This window comes from Pocillopora verrucosa, chromosome 7 (assembly GCF_036669915.1).
Source record: "Pocillopora verrucosa isolate sample1 chromosome 7, ASM3666991v2, whole genome shotgun sequence".
NCBI lineage: Eukaryota > Metazoa > Cnidaria > Anthozoa > Scleractinia > Pocilloporidae > Pocillopora > Pocillopora verrucosa.
In genome coordinates this window covers 4759849-4773690 of record NC_089318.1, presented here as the reverse complement: position 1 = coordinate 4773690, position 13842 = coordinate 4759849, and the positions used below count along the sequence as shown (strand labels likewise).

Below are 13842 nucleotides of genomic sequence, written 5' to 3'. Positions count from 1 at the left end.
CCTCTGAGAAAACGCCCACGTGCATACACAATATGATGGCTGCAGGAATTAAGAGGCCACCGACAAACAACGATGATAATGTAGATCCACATCGGCATCGATACACTTCCGACCAGGAAATCCGACAGGGCTAAGCTAACGAGAAACGCGTTTGCCTGAGTTCTCAGTCGCCTGTTGATGTTGTGAGATGCGACGACAAGAGAATTGCCAAATAATATCACTGTGGCAAGAAGAATGGAAGAATTGCTCGAGAAGGAACTAACTCAGTTGTGTAATTCTCCTGTTACATTTCCTTCCAACCTGCTAGAATTTCTTATCATGAAGGATGCCATTCTTTTAAGGGCCTTGGAAACTTCAGAGCAGGAACTTAATCTTTACACGACCTAAATCACTTTTAAATTTTGTTGCACGCCCTTATCTATTCTGTGGTGTAAGCAAGCTCTTCCCACAAAGCAGATTATTCTTATTTATAAAGGGCTTGCAGTTTTCTTGCGATATCTGTTCAACTAGCCGCGTAGATTTTGATGAAAATGGATATATATCGAAGAAACGGGACCATATTTCTTTGCAACGGCTTTAGATGAAAATTACATTTCCCTTCGTTGAAATTTAAGTTTTCAACTATCTTCTCGCTTTTTATGAAATCGTAGTGGTTTTCGTTCTATGAGAAAAGGTCTCTTGCGTTATTGAGGTTACTTTTAATCGACGCAACTGAATAAGTTTTCACGAACTTTTTGCATTCGAAAGGTTATCTTGAGGTCCGATAATAATCAGCTGTAACATACAGTACATGTATTTATTTTCATTTTTTTATGAAATCTTCCATCTAGTAATCAATTCATCTTTTTGATTATAAAATTCTCAGCTTCAGAAATGTTTGTTTGTTTGTTTTTTTAATTAAACGACTATCGTTACTTAAACGTTAAAAATATGATAATAATAATAACACTAATAAGCTTTGAAAACTCTGAAAAACCTGAGTGGCTATATAAAAATCAACATCAAATATTTCGTTTACCTTCTCCCACGCCGCCACACCTCAACCTCATACAATAATGGGAACATGTTATTTAACATACGGTATAAGTATTCGAATTTTAATCAAATGTTCGATATGGTAATTAATTCATCACTTTGACAATAAAGTTCCCATCCTTCATAGATAACATTGTTTTCCAATTTTAAAATTATCCTTACGATAGCGAAAGACTGTGCTAAGGTAACTATGAGAAATATGTAATTTTGAGGCCGTGTAAAATTTATTACAAAAATTTCACATAGGGAATATTTTTTTACGTCAGTGTAGGCCGACGATTTTATTACTTGGATACATCGGCAAAGCCACGTAGATGTCTTCTCAAAGGTGCAATCATCCATATCCTCAGTCGTAGTTTACCAAACTACAAACTAGTTTCTACTGATGCTTATGTCATAGTTTCTACAGCCTTCTTATAAACATTCTGGTATCTAGCTTGCAGCTTAAAAAAATATGAGCCGGAGTTCAAACCTTTTTGCATTATTTTAAAAGTATTTGGAGTTTAAAGTGGGTCTCAGTCTCCAACACTTTTTTCATTCAATTTAGAAAAGACTGAATACCAAGTCAATATTCTAATTCCAATTACGACGTTCGAATTACATAAGGAATGACGACTTCCCCTTTAAGGTCTCATAATTCATAGAATATTATTAGCAGAGCCAAAAGAGATTTGAGGACGTAATCACGAATAGTTTGTAGAGAGCATGGGTCGATGCGTCGTGTTAGAATACTGTTCACATATATAGTTCCTTTGAAGTGAGCAAATATAGCATATACATACCTTAGATTTGTTTGATTTGCTTGTTGTTCGTAATTACTCACCGATATTTGCTTGCGGTAAGCATTTATTCTCTGCTGTTTGTTTGCGGTTATCTAGCCTTCATCTATACTTCGTTAAGGTGTCGTTCTCTGTCTACATGCCAGCATGACTTTTTACGACTCATTTTCAATAATTTTATAATAAATCCACGCGTTTACACTCGCCAAATTCTCGTTATACGAATTGGTGATGATGGTCCAATGATGACGTATATTTTTCCATAATTGGAGCGCACCTTTTTTTTAGATGCATTTTATTTTCTTCATTTTTATAAAAAAAAACTTGATATTTCAGAGGTCAGGGTAACATCATCCCAAAAATAAATTCGAAGGACCGCAGTTTCGAAGATCGCAACTTTATCATTTCGTTTCTTCGAATTTCAAGATCAGAAATTGCAAGCATATAACAATGCTTTCAGGTTTCCAAAGCTGATTAATTAGCAACACATACGAATAAATTTATTTTAATTTATTTCACTTTCAGAGAGACGTAAAATAACACACTGGCGATCTGGAAAATGTTTCCTTATGAAATTTTGATCATGACACTGATAAAAAAAAATTGATCTTAGGTTTAGATATACCTTTTTGAGAACATCATGCTCTTAGCTTGAGCAGCAATGATTTCCAGATACCTTCGTGAAACGCTGTCAGGTTTTAGGAATATTCCTTTTTTTAACATATTCTTGTAATTGAGAAGAGTAAAATCGCTAATCTTATCATCCAATTGGTTGTTGTTGTTGATTTAAGATTTGACAACGAAGCTCGTTTGTTGGAAATTGCGAGCAATTTCGATCAAACTCTGCTTTAATCACCAAACTATTGTCGTCGTAATTAAAAAAAAAACCTTCGAACAAACAGGAGCGTTCTTTAAAATGACAGTCTGAACAGCTCCACAGGAACAGTTTTCTGAGAATAAGGATCGTCAACTGAATATTCCTCACGATGTAAGTTTGCAATTCTTCATTAATAGCTTATTTGATTCAAACGAAACTAGTAGCATCCTAAAGTTACTTCATTTTCATTATCGACATTGTCTTTCTTCGTGAAATTTTAACTGAGCGAATACTCATCATGTATGATTTTATTTCTTCTGTTTTTTATTTCTGTTGTTTTACCCAACTTATGAAGTTAAAGCTAAGGAATGTCAGTCAAACTGTCACAATTAGAACGAAAGAAATTCTTGAATCCAAAGTTATTTATCGTAATAATTTAGTTCAGGAGCGAAAGAAAGGATGAAAATGGAAAATTCGGGATTTCTTCGTTCTTTGTGTGTGCTAAAACATGGCCAGTGTATTGTGCACTAATAAAATTTGGCCCCGACTGCGAGCCGAGCAATTTACGAACATTTTAATGTGTCAACATCTCCATTTCATCCTGCAAATGCACCAAAATGCCCGAAATAGTGATAATAATCGAAGATATGACATGTTTTGTATTCTCTCGACATATCTGTGTAAAGTAAATACATTTGGAATGCAGTCGTCTTTCTTTTCACCTTCTCGTTGCTCTGGCTATCGAAAACTTGGCAACGAAAGTAAAAGAAAATAGAGGAAAAAATTTGTTGAGAACGTATTGTTTGCACGCGAGGCGATTGTATTTGAGGCAGGCAAATTTTGTTTTAGATATGTTTAAATAATTATTTTATGGACGGTCTAAAACATGAATCAGGCACTCACCGTTGTCCGTGTGAGATTCAAGGTGTTCAAAGAAATTGTAATTTCGTTGATTATAACAGGGTCGCCTGCAAACTTCTGCTGTGGTTCTTTGCTTGAGCCTGTAACCGCTACGCTTTGGTACGTTCCGCCTCTTTGATCCCACGTTTTTAAGATATCTCCACTTTCAAAGCGAATCAAGACTTCTTGAGGTCTTCTATCGAACCTTCGTCTCTAGGCAACAGTTATGTGCAAGTATGCAACTTCACAAACAACTACGCTTCACGGACACCGAATTTCGATCAGAACCCCTTTGATGAAGCACATGAAGCACAGTAGGAATTTATCTCATATAGTTAAGTAGTTGTGACTGTGTCGATTTAACCGAAATATCACACCGAAACATGCACAGAAGCAATGAAGGGCGGGGGGGGAGTGGGGGGGGGAGTGGGGGGGGGGGAGAGGGGCGAGGTCATCAAAAAACGCCTTTAACTGCGAGAATATTTTAACCTTTAGCTCCTGCATTTTAAAGTAGCCTTACGCCTATCATTTTTTCGATTTTCTAGGCGACACGAACTTGAAATTTTCAATATATAAAGTTTAGGCAATTCGCATCTTACTATTGATTAATTATCCCAGTCAGTTACGACCTTTAAAGGGAAATCATTGCGCTTCAATTACTCGTGCAGTATTTTGGACTCTATTTTGAAACTCTGTCTTACATGAAATTCACGCTTGAATTTTCAGTGCTGTGTCATCTGCGATGTAGGTACCTCATGCCATGTTCTCTGTTAGACAATGTCTCGGAAACGTTGAGCATTTGGCCATTGGGGAAAGAAGGTGGGAGGGGGTTGGAGTTTTGTCCAAACAAATTGCAAATGGAAAATTCTAATTGGCTGAGAACACTTGTATGTCACTCTAACGTCTTGGCTTTCTTTGAAGAGCACAATTGATTGAAAAATAGAACGCGAAAAACAATATTTCCAAACCATCAAAAGATTTCAATACTTTGTGATGCCATGCACTTCGAATTCTTTACCGCATTATCGCGCTGAAAAAGCAAAACGTTGAAGCCATTTAGTTCCGGCATTATTTTCTGTAAAGACAATTTCAAAACAAAATGGTAAAATCCGTAGGATCCCGTAATTGAATAAGCTCTCTGCCTGAAAAGACTCGAGTTTTCCTTTTTTTACATACCTTTTGAGCTCGCTTTGATAAAATTTCAATTTCTTTTGCGCATTTTGCGGGACAGCAATTGTTTTGTCAGGTCTCCTTAAAAACGTTACGCGGGAAATTGGCGCGTAGCCGGCCGAAATTGATCCCCTGCGCATGCCCAATTGTTGACCCCTGTGTTTGGGTAGTACGACTTAACTGATCTGAATTGTGATCGGAAAACAAGCTTGATACCAAATGATTTGGGAGAGAATATTTGAAGTGGCTATAACAAAGAAATCGATTTAACTTATTTATATGATTTAACGAGTCAGACTCGCTTGGTTATGAAAATACGAGCCAGTCAGAGGGTAACTGGGTGTGAGGCTTTGGATCGAAGCCTCCGCATTGAATAAAATTTCAGTATCCAGCTTTGCAGCGTTGGGTATCACTGGAGAAAGTAATGGTTCTTCGTATGCCATGAGAATGAAGCGAAAATTCCCTCCCGATTTAACAGATAGAGAAAAAAGATGGCCATCCCGCCCTTCAGAACACAAATATTCACAAAAAGAAAAAAACACAAAGGTTTTATAATGAATTCATCACGGCGCCTATATTTTATTAAGATGCTGCTCAAAATTCCTAAAAATTGTAAAAAATTAGACTGGTACTGGTGCCTCTTACAAGGCTTAAGCCAGTTTAACGGGAAAGCAACTAGGCCCGCATGCCACTTGGGTATACTTACTTTACGTTCCACTTTACTGCCGCCGTATTGGAGAAAATTAATCAAGAAAATTCGTAATTCGTTAAATTTATCGAACGCGATACTTTGCCTAGAAAGTAATCTTCCAAAAAGATATCAATTGGCTTCATGGCAATGTACTTAAAATGAACGGTATCGTGTTCCTTGTAATGTGCTACCTCGGGTCCTCCGGTCCCTTCTGGGTAGGACCTGGTAAATGGGTAAACATCGAGGACCTCGAGGTTAGCCTGGCACATAAGGGAAGTGGCAAAGGTATTGTATAGTATCACTCTCTGAAAAGAAAAAGAGATTTTGGTGAGCTAAGTAACCTCCCCTCTTTGTACATCAAAAGCATTGATTTTGCAATCAAGGTCAAGATTGCAAAAAATTTTTTTTTAGTTTTTGCTTCGCAAAAAAAGGTCTGTTAAACCCACCATTATTTTCAAAGACAGTACGAAAATCTCACAGTACTTGGACACGCTAGAAAGCCTGGGAATGGATGAAAAAAAAAGTATTAAACTAAGTATTTGCCTACCGTAGGGTTCAGAAATCGCTGCCAGTCACTCTTTAGTCGGCTTTCAATGTCTTTCTCCTTATTCATAGAAGTTGTGGTTTTCCAAATAACGCGAGTCTTGTACCTTAATTCACCATTTCCCTTGTTCCTTTCGTTTAAAAGATCTATCACTCCTTTCAGTAGAATCCGATAGTTGGCTAAGCTTGTGCTTTCCATGTAATGCAGACCCAAATTCAGAATCATTGCGCTGTTTTCATTCATCTCAGGTCGTTCCAGGACTCCTCGGATGTGATCTAAGATTTGCTGGGGTTCAAAATCCTTGTCGTCCCAGGCTACTGGCTGTATGCTCGGCCACGGGTACACCCACATTTTACTTAAATTACAAAATTTGAAAACTTCATTGCACAGCGGCCCATCCTTCAATGATACGTATAATCTCTCAGCATTTGAGTCACCGAAAAGCCACAATGTCCCTAGTTTACGAGGAGACGTACTTTTGAATCGGGAGTGGTTTGAAATATCTGGATAAGAGAAAAATACACATTTGGATGGATAGAATAAATCATATAAATGAAAGGGATTTGGCCGTGACAAGCTCACTGTTTCTGGATCAATGGAAATTTTAAGCTATGGCTTTCCATTTTAGGGGCAATACGGGACAATAGGTTTTAGATTAGGGACGAGCCAAGAACAAACCAAAACCACGCGTTACGCATGCGCTGCGCTTACTCGTGAGCTATCGAATTGAAGACTCGAAGAGACATACCATATCTGCGCGCGCCCATATATTTATATTAATTTATTTTATTTGTTCTCAATTATATATCGTAATAATCGATAATTTTGCAGTTGTGTAATTTTCTGAATTAGTTAAGCCAGTCGAGCCTGTTCTCGTCATTAGGAACCTTAAAAGATCAGGACGGCAAAGCCGAGGAAGACCTCGACAAAGTTAAAATTTTACATTCACTGCCACTTACAGCGCCATGACTCAAATTCAGCAAAACGTGCGAGTAGCGTTGAGTTCCCGGAAACACTGATTGGGTTTTTGTGCTTAGACGTGCGCGCTGATTTTGGTGATTTCATTGTATTGTTTTGCAGGGGACACTCAAGAAATGTTCAAAGCTTTAAAACGCACATACTGAGTTAAAGTTCTGTCCAATATATCTTCTGTTTTGCCACTTCCTCGTTGCCTTCGCCGTTCAAGGTCTCCATCAACCAACTGCCAAGTCACTTCACTACTCAGAAAGGACGACAATTGACGTGCGGACATGGACTCTTGAAGAATTTACACTTGTTACGTACCTGTGAGGTAAGGTCTCCAATTTTTTCCAAGCCACCTCCCAAACCCGTCCCACATGAAGTTACACTTCACTCCACAGTTCAAGTCAAAGTCTGGGAGGAAACTTACCCTCCGTGAATTCATTTTTGATTGCCTGTTTAGTCTGTTTATTAAATAGGTTCCTATGAAAAAAGTTTACACGCATCATAAGATGTATTTCCGCATTTTCTCACAAAATTGGATATTAACTATGGTTGGATGTAGCGGCCATAAGTGGAAAGTAATAGCCAGGCTATATAATCTAGGATGTTGCATCTGGGACTTTTGTGGAACTCTTCACATTACAAGCACATTTGAAAGACTTGTGTGAAGAAATAAAACCAGTTTTATTAATCCTTCGAGACCTAGGAGTGACTAGCATCTGGAATGATGTTACATGTACCTGGTAATTTTATTGGGTGTTTTCCTTGAGAACGAGAAAAATCCTCTCTAAATGTCTGCTGTGGGAGTAAAAACTCCTTAGGACATACCTATACCCAGATATATTTAAAATAACCACTTTTTGCCAATACAGGCGAGCACACAGAATCTCCCCTCCCCCCTCTAACAATGTTGGTAAAAGTGAGTAATTGCCACAGGGCCTTAACGAAGCGCACATAATTCAGCATTGTTTGGGGGAGAGGTGGGGGGATAGTTCGACATTAGTACTATATATCCCGTTGAGTGTTCCATGACTTTTAACCTGCATATTACTTGATGGCTTATTTCTAGATTGTCGTAGCACCTTCGCCTTGGAAGCGAGAATTACCCAATGCTTATTTTCATCTTTTCCTTGAAATAACTAAGAAGTAATAGATCCTATCCTACCTCCAGCTGTAGGTAACGGAATGTTGATCATAATAAGCTTTCCATCTTGAAAGCGTTGAAGAAGGTAATCATCTCTGGCTCGGTTCTTTCCAAGCATGCCTTCTTTCTGTAATTTACCATGCGAATTCCCTGAGGAATTCTCTCCTTTGGAACTTCCATTTAATGAAAGAAGCGGGTAGGATGAAAAACAACTGCGGTTACTGAACACAACAGTGAGATTCGATTTGTTGCGAGCGTGGTTTCAAGAAAACATTTGGGTCACCGCACGACGAATTTAATCTTGGACCTTTGGATTCTGCGATCTGATGCTCAACCATTAGGCAAAAGAGAGCAGCGGAGCATTCGGATCGCGTACTGTAAAGGTCTTAGGTGCGATTCATCGAGGAACTAACTTTTTCATCGCCCCATCCTTGTCACAAGAAGAATAATATCTTTCATTATGCCTTAAACGAACGCAAAATCTACCATCTTTCATTTCTAAAAAATAAATAGTTATTCGTACCAACTATAAACCAGTTTTTCGGGGGTTCTCGATATCCGTCGCATAAGCTATAGTGCAGAGTGATATCCAACTTATAGACCCCTGGGTCCATAACAAGAAACAAGAACTCGTATGTTCCATTTCCGTGATCAAACATTGTAGGTGACACGCCGGACCGAGAAGCAACACGCGCCACGAGTCGCCGCCAATGTGCTTCAACTTGCCATTCCGAGTCTTTGTTTGAATGCTGAAACGACTGAACTGACCCGCAGGCCTGATGTCAAAAAACGAAATCAAACTCTTGGTGGCATCCGTCTGAAGTTCGCGATTAGGTGACGGCCCATTCCATGAAATATTGTGGAAACATGGTTTAAGAATTGAGTCCAAATGAACTCGCGCTTGCTGAATTCTACACCAGCTTTCTTGAAAACTTTCGACTTGATGCGAAGTTTTCAGCGCGTCTTCGAAGCAAAATGAATTTCCTCCATTGTTTCTGAAATACTGGAAATAAAACAGTTGTAGTGCTATTGCTGATAGCCATAATTTCAGAACCGCTCTAGAATGCCGAGCGATGAGGGAGATCATTTGGAATGAATAAATGTTTTATTTATTAGGTTTATTATTATTTTCGTTACTAGGAAAGGACGTGGTGTGAATGATGTTGATCGTAATCATGGTAACTAAGACTAAACCACCAGTAATCTTTTTGTCATCTTGTTCAACCTAACACTTATCCTAATTCAAAATCTATCAAATTTAATGAAGAAAACAGAGCCAATAAAAAAGCTTATGTTAAGTGTCAGCTTGTTCAACCTAACACTTATCCTAATTCAAAATCTATCAAATTTAATGAAGAAAACAGAGCCAATAAAAAAACTTATGTTAATGGCCAAGTGATTCGCAGAAATAACTTTGGCCAAAACGTGACCGTGCCCACGCTTATTGAGACGTGTCAAGCATCTATTACCATCAGAAGCGCGAATCACGTCGTACAATTCTTTGATAGTCCAGTTTTTGACTATGCCGATATCATTTGAGGAGACAAGGATAATACTATTATTATGGTAGATTTGCAAATACTGCAAAATAAAGCCGCAAAAGTTATCCTCGATTTGCCGAGCAACGCTTCATCCACTGATGCTCCAAAAACTCTTGGCTGGCCAACATTACTCCAACAGCGCCTTGTACATAGATACATTGCCACCTCTAAGTACATTCACGGGCTTGTGGATTATTGCTTTAACATTTAAAGAAATTCTGACATCCATAGTTATAATACGAGAAGAAAGAACGATTTCCGCCTTCCTCATGTTAAAAGAAACAATGGAAAACAAAGACTTTTATACATATGTGCAAAAGAATGGAATGTTTTAGGTACTTCTTTTAAAGAAATCGACTCTTTCCTCGTTTTTAAGCAAAGACAGTTAGTTTTTTTATCGACTGAATAATAAGCAACTTTTATTAACATATTTCGTGTATTTCACAGTTTTTGTGTTTTTAACTTGTTATCTATTTATGATGACTTTTATTTTTTTAATACAGTGCCCACAGAATACCACTTTCCAGTGACGTGAGCATTATATGTTATTATAACAATATGCACAAGCCGTGTCGTGTTCAACGTGAATAAAATTCGAGTTTTTGCCGATCTAAATTAAATTGGGTCGACGGAATTGATTCAAATTCCAATTACATGTAATTCTAGCAGCATGCCCTCGGCTTATGAATGAATCTAACGAAAACATCAAAGAACAATAGTTGTGCATTTGATTCGCCTCAACTGAAGTGCGCAAAGTGTCTGGCCTTAGTTTTAGCTAAACTAAGATTGATAGTTATGTCAAGTAAATTTGGTGATGCTTTATTAATGACATCTTACTTTGTAAATTGACTGTCGATTGTGATTTTGGACTTCTCTCGTATCATGAATATGAAGCAAAACAGAGGTGAAATTTAAAGCTTTTACAAAAACCAACACGATTCTAAGTTTCAGAGTTTTTCTAGCGGTATATAGTGTTTAATGAGGTTACAGTAAAAAAAAAAAAAAAAAAATCCTCGGCGAATAACAAAGAGAGGCACAAGTACATCAACATTCCAAGCAAATGTGTTTGGTTACTATGGTTATAGCTGTTGTAGTTTCAACGTGTCCTGGTGGATAATTTGCATAAGGTTAAAAAGCAGAAAATTTTTTACAACCATTCGATGGAACTTACATGCTCCAAATGAGCCAGGTTTACGTCCACCGGTGGAAAACATTTGTCAAATGTTGGCTTTCAACAGTAGCTGTTCATCTTCTTCACTACAATTATTTCAGTGATGAAAGAAACTTGTATTCTCTTGAGGAATCAAACAGAATTTCCCAAAATGTCGAACAATTCAAAGAATACTGGTGTCGAATTCGCCGAGCACGGGTCGACTTGGACTCAATTCTTAAACCATGTTTTTACAATATTTCATGGAATGGACCTTCTCCTGAACGCGCGCTCCAAACGGATGCCGGCAAAAGTGCGATTTCGTTCTTTGACATTAGACCAGCAGGTCAGTTCAGTCGTTTCAGCATTCAAACAAAAACTCGGAATGGTAAACTGAAGCACATTGGCGGCGACTCTTGGCGTGTGTTACTGCGCGGTCCGGCCACTGTGTCACCTACTACGTTTGATCACGGAAATGGCACCTACGAGTTTTTGTTTCTTGTTATGGACCCTGGGGCCTATAAGTTGGATATCACTCTGGACTATAGCCTGTGTGACGGATTCCGCGATCCGCCAAAAAATTGGTTCATCGTAGGTAAGATGTCTGAAATATAATCAAAAAAAGTTCCTTGGGGAGTCTTGTTTGTGATGTGAATTGATGCTGGGCAAGTTACTAAACTCTGGATAAGAGTTCTTTGCTTAAAAATTGTACATATAATGGTCCTGTAGCTTTTCTTGGGTTTGATTAGTATTTCAACAACAGAATCAAAGGTAAATGAACATGGAAGGCTGTTCTTTTGATTAATCCAATTGGAAATCTGACTTAAGAATACATTTTAAGAGGACAGTGCTTCAATTTGTGCAAGTCTCACTCATTTGACGTCATCACAGATTATTAAAACGGTAATTTAATATATTACATTATACATTCGAATTCAATTCGAGCCAAAATGTTTGCGCAGATTACGAAATCATTCATCTCATCTTCTGTCTACTTTTTCTGAAACTTAATTCTGAACACTTAAAACTTGAAGATATATAGCATCAAGATTCTGAAACGTGATTTTTTTATCGTTGATTCTCCTTGCTTGATAATCATAGATGTTCATAGATTTGAGTTGTTTCTCTAAAACCATCATCATACAAGTACACCGCAGTCGGCAGCAAGTTTCTTTCATTCCTTCTTGTCTTGCACAAGGTTTCATATCTCTTCTGGCGTATTAGGAAAGTCGTAATAAAGATCCCAGTCGCTTAAGTCTCAGCTTTAGGCAACCAGACTTAGACTTACGCAACCATTTTGCCGCATCAGGGAATGTCCTCAAGGAAGCGGATCTTTTGTTCGTGTTATGAAGCTAAAATAAGTAATAAAAAGAGTGAAAAAAATAAATCTAACAAGTATTTCCCAATCTTGGAGAAAATTTTTGCCACGATTTTAAATTACCCAGCACAGATCCTTTTAGTTTTGACCTGTTAAATCACCAACTGTATGTGAAGCACCTCACCTCATGAATACTACAACCTCGTCAAAACGATCCATCTTTCATGGCCAGCGGTCGCATTGATGAGATCTACTATTTCATCTTTTCGCATCGACCCGTTTGTCCCTTTTTCTTATTTTACTTTTTTTACAAGGAAATTCCCAAGGTAAGATGCAAAAAGATGGGACACTCGGTGCAAACCGTGCGAAGGACGACTACCTTCTTCAATCATTCCAGAATGGGAAGCTTATTATGATTAACATTCCGCTGCCAGACGATAGAGGTAAGGGAACTTGTGAATTTCTGACTGGATCAACGTTTCTGACGGTTTTTCTTTTGCTGTGCAAACTGAAAAATAAGCTGTATATACACAAAGCAATTAATTTGTGACGAGCACCGATCGTAAACACGAAGTCGCAATGCGTTCAACAGCGTACTCTCAAGGAACTACTCATTATTCATTATTTATACCCTGGGGGCGGAAAGTAGGTGGGCGGGGGTTTTGGAGGAATTTGGGGGATCTCATGGTTTTCTCTATAGTTTTCAGGGGGAACAGAAGGGGATCAGTTGTCGCGAGTAGAATATAAAGAGGGATGGAACTATAGAAAATGGACTGTCCAAAAAGTAAGATCATTAGAAAGCAACAGAGCTTTAGGGGAGAATAGGTAAATTTTGTTGTCGCTTTACCAAAATGTTCCACGTCCCCTTCTCCCTGATGATAAGTTAAGACCAGTCGCTGATTGCGTTTGAGCTTCTGTTTAGCAAGGACACGCTTTCCCGCATTACTTTGATCGTCATGACTCTTTAGGAAAAGCTATCAAGTGCACCGTTTCAAATACAGTCCAAGTGAACCTATTTGCCGTTTGTTGCAATGTTCCGGTCCTTTCCGGTTTATTCCTTCTGCCTGTAGGAGCATTTCTAATGAACCAGTTACCAGACCGCCCCTGCCTCTCTGCCAAGTTTAACTTGTCTTGTGGCATGGATTGTAAATTTACGTGGGATGGATTCGGCCGTTGGCTTGGAAAAAATTGGAAGCCATATCTTACAGGTATGTTTCGGGATTGTGGTTTACGGCAACTAAGCAGAACTAGCGTAACTCCCTCGAGGGAATTTATTATAAACCAACAGATTTCAGTCGTCGTTGAAATGGTAGACGTAAGTAAGAACTAAAAGTCTGAAAACTGTAACGGTAATTACGTCAAAATTCAAAGCTTGTGTAAAATAGTCTGTTTCTACGCTCTTCAGTGAATTCACCGAAGAGCGTAGAAAACGAGTCCCTGCGCAGACGCATTAAAGTCGAAGGACCTCCCGCACATACCGTTCAGTTGATCTACCGCTGAGCCATACAGAACTCGTGACGAGCCATCACTTGACAGTTGGTTGATATGTGATTCTCGTCTTGCATACTGCTCCTGACGGTGAACGTTATTATTTTTCGTGATGTACAGAGCTTTAGCGGAGCTCTAACCACTTTAATTCTTTACAGAAGTACCTGGGCACACTAAGCCGATGAAATTGGGTATCACGGCTCCCAAGCTGGAAAAGTTGTGGATTTATGGAGACTCACAGGCCGAAAGACTGCACTTATCGATAAAGGATGGACCTCTTTGTACGGAGATCTTTAAATCTT

General features: G+C 38.5%; 1 protein-coding gene and 1 pseudogene across 1 annotated transcript in view; one reads left to right on the top strand and one right to left on the bottom strand.

The window, feature by feature from the left end:
• Window positions 1–5448: 5448 nt before the first annotated feature.
• On the bottom strand, window positions 5449–9130 carry LOC136282280 (uncharacterized; annotated as a pseudogene).
• Window positions 9131–10719: 1589 nt separating this feature from the next.
• LOC131791836 (uncharacterized) overlaps window positions 10720–13842 on the top strand; it is a 5382-nt gene continuing 2259 nt past the window's right edge. The window contains exons 1-4 of the mRNA XM_066169686.1: window positions 10720–11329; window positions 12367–12495; window positions 13123–13260; window positions 13699–13842. The exon at window positions 13699–13842 is cut by the window's right edge and continues 359 nt beyond it. Coding sequence (XP_066025783.1) covers window positions 10756–11329; window positions 12367–12495; window positions 13123–13260; window positions 13699–13842 — 985 coding nt within the window. The 5' untranslated portion in view covers window positions 10720–10755. The remainder of the gene's footprint in view (window positions 11330–12366; window positions 12496–13122; window positions 13261–13698) is intronic.